Source organism: Xenopus tropicalis, chromosome 2 (assembly GCF_000004195.4).
Source record: "Xenopus tropicalis strain Nigerian chromosome 2, UCB_Xtro_10.0, whole genome shotgun sequence".
NCBI lineage: Eukaryota > Metazoa > Chordata > Amphibia > Anura > Pipidae > Xenopus > Xenopus tropicalis.
This window is the reverse complement of record NC_030678.2, coordinates 137596334-137607560: the sequence shown is the minus strand read 5'-3', so window position 1 is coordinate 137607560 and position 11227 is coordinate 137596334. Positions and strand designations below refer to the sequence as shown.

Genomic DNA, 11227 nt, shown 5'->3' with positions numbered 1-11227 from the left:
GTGTTTTAATACAAAAAAAGTCAACCTTCAAATAATTATGTTCAGTTATGCACTCAATACTTGGTCGGGAATCCTTTTGCAGAAATGACTGCTTCAATGTGGCGTGGCATGGAGGCAATCAGCCTGTGGCACTGCTCAGGTGTTATGGAGGCCCAGGATGCTTCAATAGCGGCCTTAAGCTCATCCAGAGTGTTGGGTCTTGTGTCTCTCAACTTTCTCTTCACAATATCCCACAGATTCTCTATGGGGTTCAGGTCAGGAGAGTTGGCAGGCCAATTGAGCACAGTAATACCATGGTCAGTAAACCATTTACCAGTGGTTTTGGCACTGTGAGCAGGTGCCAGGTCGTGCTGAAAAATGAAATCTTCATCTCCATAAAGCTTTTCAGCAGATGGAAGCATGAAGTGCTCCAAAATCTCCTGATAGCTAGCTGCATTGACCCTGCCCTTGATAAAACACAGTACAGTAGACCAACACCAGCAGCTGACATGGCACCCCAGACCATCACTGACTGTGGGTACTTGACACTGGACTTCAGGCATTTTGGCATTTCCCTCTCCCCAGTCTTCCTCCAGACTCCTTGATTTCCGAATGACATACTTTGGACCACTGAGCAACAGTCCAGTGCTGCTTCTCTGTAGCCCAGGTTCAGGCCGCTTCTGCCGCTGTTTCTGGTTCAAAAGTGGCTTGAACCTGGGGAATGCAGCACCTGTAGCCCATTTCCTGCACCGCCTGTACACGGTGGCTCTGGATGTTTCTACTCCAGACTCAGTCCACTGCTTCCGCAGGTCCCCCAAGGTCAGGAATCGGTCCTTCTCCACAATCTTCCTCAGGGCCCAGTCACCTCTTCTCGTTGTGCAGCGTTTTCTGCCACACTTTTTCCTTCCCACAGACTTCCCACTGAGGTGCCTTGATACAGCACTCTGGGAACAGCCTATTTGTTCAGAAATTTCTTTTTGTGTCTTACCCTCTTGCTTGAGGGTGTCAATGATGGCCTTCTGGACAGCAGTCAGGTCGGCAGTCTTACCCATGATTGCGGTTTTGAGTAATGAACCAGGCTGGGAGTTTTTAAAAGCCTCAGGAATCTTTTGCAGGTTTTTAGAGTTAATTTGTTGATTCAGATGATTAGGTTAATAGCTCGTTTAGAGAACCTTTTCATGATATGCTAATTTTTTGAGATAGGAATTTTGGGTTTTCATGAGCTGTATGCCACAATCATCAATATTAAAACAAGAAAAGGCTTGAACTACTTCAGTTGTGTGTAATGAATCTAAAATATATGAAAGTCTAATGTTTATCAGTACATTACAGAAAATAATGAACTTTATCACAATATGCTAATTTTTTGAAAAGGACCTGTATATATGTATATGGATGAAAATATTGGCATCCATCTCCTACCTGTGCCTGCTCCTGAATAAATGAGATATGCTCGGGTGCAGGCACATGTAGCTGAAATACGCATAAAGAAGCGAGACTTCGCATTCTCTCATGTTTTTATGTGGATATCGGCTACATGTGCCTGCACCCAAGCCTTTCTCATTCATTTGGGTGCAGGCACAGGTAGGAAATGGATGCTGATATTTTCAGCAAGCTATTTTCAGCTTGCTGAAAATATACGCAAGACCCCTCGCCTGACATTAGCCTAAAGTGAAAAAATGCAAAATGTTCAAAAACTGCCTGGCAATAAAAGTTCCGCTGTGACCAAATAGGCACCCACCAGGCACTCACTGGTATATAATAGAGAAAGCTGAAATTAAAAGATTATTGGAGTTGGATCTCTGCAGTTACAAAGTCAGACAAAGACTCCCCCTGGGCAGAACCCCCCAACTGCAGTTCTTTAGCCTGTATAGTTAGGCCACTAATTGGGGTGAGGAGGTGGGTGCGCACTGGCGATGTGTCAATTTTGCCAAATTTCACGCCATAAACTGTCAAATGTATTGCAATAGTAAGGGCCTATTTTGAAGCCCAGTCCGGACTGGACATGACGAAACACACATTGCTATGGGTTTGTGTCTCTGAACCATGCGTTTATTGTTGTTGTTTCTCAGCACTGTAGCGGCTGCCTTGCCTATCTGCGCCACCGCCCTGCAGGTAACACAAGCTCTCCCCCAGCGAGGCTTTACTGTGGGTCGGCTTAGGGAAAAGTCTCACTCAATCAGCGTTATGACCACTTCCTCGAAGGCGGGGTTCTGTTCCACCCACTCGTCGATTTTTTAGGTGGCAGTCAGAGAGACGCTACGAGTCTGGTTTTGGAGCTGTTTCCTGCAGACGGAGCAAGGTAATTGGGATTTTAGTGCGATATGTTCCAACCAAAGCCACATTTAGCATTGGGAACCGCTGCTAGAATAGATAGACGAGCTTGTCTGTCCAGTTCCTTTGTGGCTGATGCGGTGCAGTGAAACTTATGTGATCCCGTTAGCTGGGTGTATGTATGTATGTATGTATGTGTGTGTGTGTGTGTATATGTGTGTGTGTGTGTGTGTGTATATGTGTGTATGTGTGTGACTAACAGCCTGTCTGTGCTGAGTGTGTCGTACAGCCACACATCCCTTCCCAGGCAATGGCCCGTTAGAACTTTACTTTGTACAGTCCCTTAGCTAATAGTAACTCTTTCCTGCCAGTTACGCTACAGTCCAGTCACACACATGGAAATACATATGTATATTCCTTTTCTTTGCATGATCTTCACTGAATAATTTTTTTTTAGCAAAATCGCCAGTGCCATTATGTCATTAATTCTATTCTGCTACTCCCTGAAAAGTAGCATTCCATTTATGCAGAGATCTTCTCCCATCACAAAGCTTTGCTTTATGTTTGAAGTCCCCATTATGAGTAATCAACGAGCCAGCTATGCAGAAATGCGTTTATTATTATAGACTGCTTTCTCTCTAATTGATCTTTATTGATATAAATTTTAAATATTTATACTCTTATTTACTATATTGTAAGCTGGGGCCACAGGATCCTCACTGCTGGTTGTTTCCTTGTTCCTAGTAGATATTATCTTGTTCTCATGATACTGATTTGGAGGAAATTTTGGAGTGTTATGTAAATGAATGAAATGTATTAGTTCTAAATGTAGCAGTGTAGGTGCATTACACACTTGGACCAGTAGGTGGTAGTGTTCCCATTTTATCTACATAGGTCAGGCTTGCAGGGAGTATTGCTTTCTTTTCTGCAGTCTCCTGGTCATGATGCTTTTTCTCTCTGGTATGATTGATATAATAATGTAAGTAAGGTAAGTGTTTTCCACATCATGTGTTCAAATGCTAGTGATTTCTTTATTTAGTTTAGAAATAAGCCTAAGCCTATAATTTGCTAAAATCCCACAAAAATATTTTTCCACCCATGCATTCATGTGGCATTTTGTAGTATATAGACTATAGTGTCTGCACCTCAAATTAAATTGGTCTCTGAAGACATCTTGTTCCATTTGAGCCATTAGTTCAGCCTCTATGGCACCAGTTCCAGCTGCATCAAGGTGAACACGCCCAACATGCTGCAGGACCATCATTACACAGAGAAATACATTGCTGCACAAGGGCAGGGTAGGGAAATGTGCTGCTGATTATTAGAGAATGGCAATAGAGAGAGAGATACAGTGATTTACTTTAGAGCTATGATAGTGGTAAGAAATTCACCAGAATTTGGGTGGGGTGGGGTGAGATTGGGGGAGGGCTGATATGCACTGAAAGGAGCTAGGGAGATTGAGTTATACTTGATGTTTGTTGGGGATAGGTGAAAGACTGATGCATCTTTGTAAGAAGATAATGGGGGTTAGTGACAGGCAGTGGGGGTAAGATACACAAGTGCAAGTAAAAAAAAAAAGTAGTGGGGGGGAAGACACTGATGCAGGGGAGTGAGGGGTGGAGGGCATAGACCTTGATCTCACTAAAGGTGGCCACACACGTGGCGGTTTTAGATCTTTCGTGCGACAATGCGCCACTAACCGTTCAGGGCTGAAACAGCAGATAAGGAGGTAGAAACAATAGATTTCTACCTCCTTCTGCCAATTCAGCCCCGAAGACAGATTTTTCTCAGGCGCCCGATCAAAATCTTTAAACCGGCCCGATCGGCGAGTCGACCGATATCAGCAGCATCCTGCGATATCGGTCGACTCACCGACTTGCAATACATGCACATAATATCATACGAAACAAGGTTTCGTACGATATTATCGGTGCGTGTATGGCCAGCTTAGGTGAGAATTAGAAGGGAAAGACTAATGAAAGATAGTGGGAGTAAATGAGAGGCCATACACAGACCAATAGAAGCTGCTGACAGAGTTGGCAGTTTATTGGCCTGTGTATGGGGCCCTCAAATGGGCCTGCCCAACTTATATCAGCATGAGACCCCTCATGTTTTTATTGGCTGAAATAATTTCTATAAAGGTAGCAATGTACAGGTATAGGACCCATTATCCAGAATGCTCGGGACCAAGGGCATTCCGGATAAGGGGTCTTTCTGTAATTTGGATCTCCATACCTTAAGTCTACTAAAAAATTAATAAAACATTAATTAAACCCAATAGGATTGTTTTGCATCCAATAAGGATTATTTATATCTTAGTTGGGATCAATTACAAGGTACTGTTGTATTACTACAGAGAAAAAGGAAATCAGTTCTAAAATTCTGAATTATTTGATTAAAATGGAGTCTATGGGAGACGGGCTTTCCGTAATTCGGAGCTTTCTGGATAACGGGTTTCCGGATAAGGGGTCCGATACCTGTATTTGTTTCTGCCCTCTATAATCTCAGATTTTTAATTATGTATTTGTTGTTGTTCCTTTAGGAGTGTCTTATCTCCTTTCTGTCATTCTTTTGCAGGGCAAGATGTGATGCTGTTTGCGGTCCATTAACCTACTCATTATTGGGCATTTTTTGTTAACTGAGGTCTCTTCCTTAAACACCAGAAGGAGTATGAGGCTGTATGGAATTTCATATACAGCATTCTTGCAGCAAGGAAAGGCACACTTTTCACAAATGCAACATTAAGGAAAAGCCGCAGACTGTAGAGACCCACTGGATTGCTCACTTGAGGCACATATTTCTGCTAAATACACTGAGTATTTTTTATTAGCTTTATTTTTTTGGCGGGTAAACATATGTTTGTATTTTAAATATTTCAAGTGCAGAACAAAAAAATTTGACAAAAGAGCATTTTGAGTCGTGGCTTTATAAATGGGCCAATTTTAGTTTTCAGATGAATCTGAATATACTCTTCTTCCGGTGGGCATAAAGCTGTGTACACAATGCGTGCTTAAGTTGTCTGGCCCTGATAGAGCATATAAAATAATTTCACTTTCACTAATTATCCTTGCTGTGAAGACTTTCCTTCTGCCCTTATCATGTCTGATACAGAAAGACAATCCATACCTGTTCCCACCTCTGGGTCCGACCTGGTGCCCCTTTTACTGTCTATGGGAAAGAAGCTGTTGCTTCTGTTGCCCATATATTTGTGCGGTTACTTGGGAATGAGCATATTCTTTGTGATTGCTGGCCTGTTTTTGTACCTGGGCTGGAAGGGTTCTCGTGAGAACAAGTTGAGCAGACTGAGGTCTGCGCAGGAGGCGCTGGAGAAGGAAGTAGCCGTCACTGCTAGCACCATGTTCATGAACAAGAGAGAATTACCATCCTGGGTAAGGTTCATCATTTTTATTTCTGTTTGATGTTCTTGTTTTATCTTTCAGATCACTTGTTAACAGGAATTTTAATGCATTAGTAATTTCAGGTGACTATGGAAACAATGGCATGTACTGTTAGGCCACTGGTACACGGGGTGATTCCAAGCATTTTGTCCTTGCAGTCAATTGCCTTATGGTACAGAAGTTTTGGTCTGCTTAAAAATTTGGCATTAAAGTGTCCAAAACAACCTCTTGTGCCGTTACGCTTTAATGTACTTTATTCATTTTACATTTGCTTATGTTCTGTAGAATTTTATCTGATGTTTTGTATTGTTTAATTTGTTACATTCCTACATTTTATGAAGTACTTTAGGAAAGCCTACTGATCCTCTTCATCCCTCTTTGAACTGAAGGAGCACAAATATTTTTGCTTGGCTTCAACCAAGCCTCAGAGTACTATTCTTTGCATTCCAGACTCAGGGCTCTAGTATGCTAGCAGGCAATGCTTGCACAGGTTGGGCCAGCTGTATTTCTCTGGTTTTTTGTGTGTTTGTTTTTTAAGTTCTAATCTCAACCCATAGCTCCTAAGTCATGTCTCTTCCTGCCTGTCCACTACCTTTACTTGGATTTCCCGACGCTATCTTATATGATTGGTTCTCTTTCTGTCATCCAACACCCATAATGTTCCTGAGGTATCTATCACCGTTAACAATTCTACTATCACCCCATCAATAATAACAATAATAATAAATAAAAATAGTTCAACTTAAAGTGTCCATAGACGGGCTGATTCTAGCTGCCGATATTGGTCCCTTAGGCCGATTTGGTAGCTTAACGGCCCATGTATGGGCACTAATGATGGACCTGGCCGACCGACATCTGGCTTGAGATAGGGCAGGTTTGAAAATTAGTCGGATTGAGGACTGCATCGGCTCATTGATGTAGTCCCCGAACCGACGGATGCCTATACCCGTCATTCTAATTTGATTGTTTGGCCCCAGGGAAGACCGATCAAATTAGCCCGATATCGCCCACCCATAGGTGGGGATATCGAGAGAAGGTCTTAGCGTGTATGGCCACCTTTACTGTCACTGTGATCAGTCATGCATTTAAACTATTAACAAATGCATCATGACTGTGTATTATCTTTCTAGCAAAGCTCTAAAAAAACTAGCTGTAATGAATTATACATGATATAGATGTATTTTAATGTCTTTAGTGCTTGTGGGTTATAGTAGTTTTCATGGTTTTCTGATGCCCGAGTTTAAAGAAAGACACACTTTCTGATACAATGTGTTATTTATTTCTTCATGGGGTTTGGCCCCTGAGCTTCTGGATCTCTATTACAGAAGAACATTAGCAGACCCTTTCCAAGCTCACAGATCCATACTAGTCAATTAAAAGTAGTCTCTAATTATGATCTTTCTTATTATTCCCAGTAAGAGGTGATTAATGGTGATCCTTGGCAATTAGAAATAACTACTGTGCCATATTTCCAAGGAGGGTTCCGTAAACCAGTTTTGTTTTGCCTGTGCTTTTAGGGGTGCCCCTTTGCAGTGATGGTAGAGCAAACTTGCAGATACTATTATACAGATACTAGTCAGACCCCCACTTGGGCTCCACCATAGAATGCTTTGTATCTGATATGGTTGGTAAACAGTAGGTGAACTCTAGCATCTACCTGCTCTGACTCAATTTGTTCTCATATTTATTTTATGTCTGGTTTACTCTGGTATGTAATCATGTTACTACCATCATGTGTAACTTATTAAAAATCTATCTACTGTAAATTTTCTTTGGATTGTGGCAGTTTGCCACAAAAAAAGTCCACATCATCTCCAATATTCAACGTTCCAGGGTGTTGGGGTCATTTCATTTTGAGTGTAGCAGAGATCCTGGGGTTGACAAGCACTGTGTGTAAAAATTGATTAGGAAATAGCATTTGACCTAATGTGATGTGAATCTTTTTTTTGAAAAACATAAGTGCCTTCCATTGACTTCAGTGAAAAGCACTTGACATTGATGCAACAGGCAGTTCTCAGCTTAGGCCTGAAAGCACATTTACCCTGTGAGGTGGGTCCCACAGAAGTCAATGGGAGTGGCCCAGGCAGTTTTGGGAAGCTCCTCCACTCCTTGAAATATGCCCCTTGCCTAATAGTCTTAAGGTCTAAATGTTTTGGAATAATTTTTAATATAAACAGTTACACTGCAGTGCTAGAGTTTATATAAATAAGCTATTGAGTATCTATGGGACAGCCTAGCCATTTAATTTTCAGTATGGCAACAGGATATGTTGTTTTGCAGAATAGATAAGCTACTCAGAGTATGTTGTTTTGAGTAATTAAATGGATAATGTACCTTTTAGTTAACTATAGCATGTTATATATAGAGTGTCCTATTCTTACCAATTTTGTTTTTTTTTTTTTAATAGATTTTAAATTATTTGCCATATATACATACTTGATTTAAAGCTAAACTACCTCTTTAAAGTGAAGCATACAGGGGTGAAATGCATCCATTGTTTTTTACATGCCGATACATGTTTTATACTGATTTATTTTAAAGCTAGTTTCTCTTAAGAAATATTTTTAATTTGGGGGTACTGAGTAAGCAAATATATTCTTAAACAGTAAAGGATACTGACTCTTTAACAGAGCCTGAGAATATGTGCATTTCTTAATATAAATAGAAGGAGGACATTTATAGCCATAGTCACTACTGAAATTGCTGGTTGCTATCCATGGCAGCATAATATAAAGCCAACTAAACTGTGCAAAAACTGTGCATTTAACTGTTGCATTGACCTGTTTAACCCAGGACTTGGGTGCAAATGATGAAAAAGTTTTGGTTTTGTTAATCACCTCACTAAGCTATATAAATCTCCCACATTGAGTTGTCAGATGACAAGGGGTGTGGTATTACACAACATTTGCACTAAGGCAAATCAATAGGAACAATATAATTGTTGTGTACTCTGTGGCTGGGAAGTTCAGTGGGTACATAACATTATTAAAAAAAAGCTGATTTACTTATTTAAACTACATTTGTACTGAGTTCATACAGGATCTGCAGGGGGATTAAAGCTGGAATTTTTAGCATCTGTCACTGGTCTTCGGAATGTTGTGGTGGGTATAGATCAAAAGATCATTTGGCTGATGGCACTCACTTCTTCAATGGGGAAAGCAGCACTAGTGTGTTTTGCCTCTTACAAGAACATTTCCAGGCATCTGTCCTGGCGCTGTCAGGTGTTTTCTAATGAATAGAAGATGGTACTGGTGGTATTGAATGTTTCTCAAACGGCTGCAGTATGTCTGTCAGAGAAAACTCTCCTTGTGCCATAGCCCTTAAAGCATTGTGCAAATGCTCAGGAGAGTCCTTCTTTTTATTTCTCTGTAATAACTTCTGCAGAAACATGCTAACCACAGGAAATTGTTACTCACCATTTCAGGGTAAAAATACCCCCAACCCACACAAACGCACTGCATCATTTTGGAACATATTCCCTCTGTTTTTAGAATTGTCATGGAGACAGTATAGCAAGCATGGTCTGACTTCCTTTTCTCGAGTTTCAAATAGGCAAATAGCTGCCCCTGGTAACTTTAAAAGCTTAATTTCTGATTTTTTTTTTTAATTGGAAATTTTAAAAGTTTTGTGTTGGGAGCACAACTGCTGTGAGACTGTGAGGGCAGAAACACTCCTGTAGAATGAGAGACAGGGCATGCATTGCTGATGATGAAATAGGGTTTTAGAGTATACAATATTTTGGAAAAGAATTAAAAAATTGGATTGTGTCTCTTGAGGAGGGTAAGTGGGTGAAATGGGGTGTATACATCAGGCATATTGAATATATACAAATACTGACAGGGGATGTTACGCAGATCCTACTGTAAAGATGTTCTCTGATGGGAAGGGGGTGGAAGGGGTAACAGAATATGCAGTAATTGCAGATGAGGGCAAGTATTTTGCTAAGTTTATGGAAGGATGCCTTATTAGGGTGCAAGAGAAGTGGTGCACTACATACATGGGTGTTACAATCAAAGTAGATTTGATGTTTGGGAGCGCCTATGCAGTGGTGGGGTAGCTCATGCAGCAGGCCTTCAGAAGAGAGCTATGGGGTATCTAAAAGGAACGTATTCTTCTTGAAAAATAACCGCAGGATTATCTCCTCAAAATATTTTGTACCTTCAAAGTAGTTACATTGCACTGCAGAGTCCTTTAATAAACAGGCTAATGGGACGGTGTCATGAAAGTGGTACTACTTGAAGAACAAGCCCCTGAGTCTTCACAGCTGCTAGATTTCAGCAGAAAGCTGGAATGCAGAGTGGAAGACCAAACAAGGTTGCAGACTGCAGTGACAGGGCCAAGAGTCAAACATAGCAAAAATATTTTAGCAATTAGTAAGCTGTGACTGTGCAGCAGTACATACTGAGACTGATGTGTGCGCTGATAGAACTACAGTATATTTCCCTGATAACTCTGCATTCAGAAAGGAAATGAGAGAGCATTTATTCTTGTGCTGGGAATATTTACCGTTTTTGATATCTTCTAGCTGACAAAAGTTTTCAGATTTGACCTTCTGCAGAGAAACATTGTTATCCTTTTGCAAAGTTCATAGAACTTTTATGTAGCGCTTCATAGAGTCCTTCATCATTCTCTGACCCAGTGAAGCTTACATTCTAAGGTCCCTATCATTCTTACACATCACACACTAGGATCGTTTTCATCAAGAGACAATTAAAGGGGTGGTTCACCTTTACATTAACTTTTACTATGTTATAGAATAGCCAGTTCTAAGCTTTTCAATTGGTCTTTAGTACTAATTATTTGCCTTCTTCTGACTCTCTCCAAATTTTAAATGGGGGGTCACTGACTCCAGCAGTCAAAAATTATTGTCCTATGAGGCTCCATTTTTGTTATTATTACTTTTTATGACTTCTTTTTCTATTTAGGTCCTCTACTAATCGTATACCAGTCTCTCATTTAAACCACCTCCTGGTTGCTAAGGTTATTTAAATTCTAGCAACCAGATAACTGCTGAAATGTCAAACTGGAGTGTTACTGGACAAAAAAATGAAATAATAAAAAAAAAAAAAAACAAATAAAAAATGAAGACCAGTTGCAAATTTTCTTAGAATATTAATGTCTATATCATACTAAAAGTTGACTCAAAGGTGAACAACCCCTTTGACCTGCATGTTCAGAATGTGGAAATAACCCTGTCCAGATACAGGGAGAACATACACTCGCATGCAGGGATTGCCCAGGTTGTAGTAATGACCTTAAGCTGCCCATACACTGGCAGATCCGCTCCCTTGGTGATGTCGCCAAATAATCGGTCTGCCAGGCCCCTTGTTTCTGCCCCTACACGGGCTGATAAGCTGCCGAGTCGGTCCAAGGGACCGATATCGGCAGCTACTATCGGCCCGTGTATGGGGACCTTTACTTACTACAAATGCACCAACCATCCAGTCAGTTAGCCCATGGGTCAGTGGTTTGGGTATATAAACTGATTTAAGCTTACTGCACTGGGATGGTGCTGGTGCTGCTACTGCTAGAAGTGCTGCTACTCAAAGTATTTTTTAAAGGAAAGTAAACAGGAT

General features: G+C 40.8%; 1 protein-coding gene across 1 annotated transcript in view; it reads left to right on the top strand.

Moving 5' to 3' along the window:
* The first annotated feature begins 2104 nt into the window (after positions 1 to 2104).
* The window catches only part of esyt1 (extended synaptotagmin-like protein 1), a 56062-nt gene continuing 46939 nt past the window's right edge, over positions 2105 to 11227 (top strand). Inside the window, exons 1-2 of the mRNA XM_002934533.5 lie at positions 2105 to 2281; positions 4831 to 5642. Of these exons, the coding sequence (XP_002934579.1) occupies positions 5352 to 5642 (291 nt within the window). The 5' untranslated portion in view covers positions 2105 to 2281; positions 4831 to 5351. The remainder of the gene's footprint in view (positions 2282 to 4830; positions 5643 to 11227) is intronic.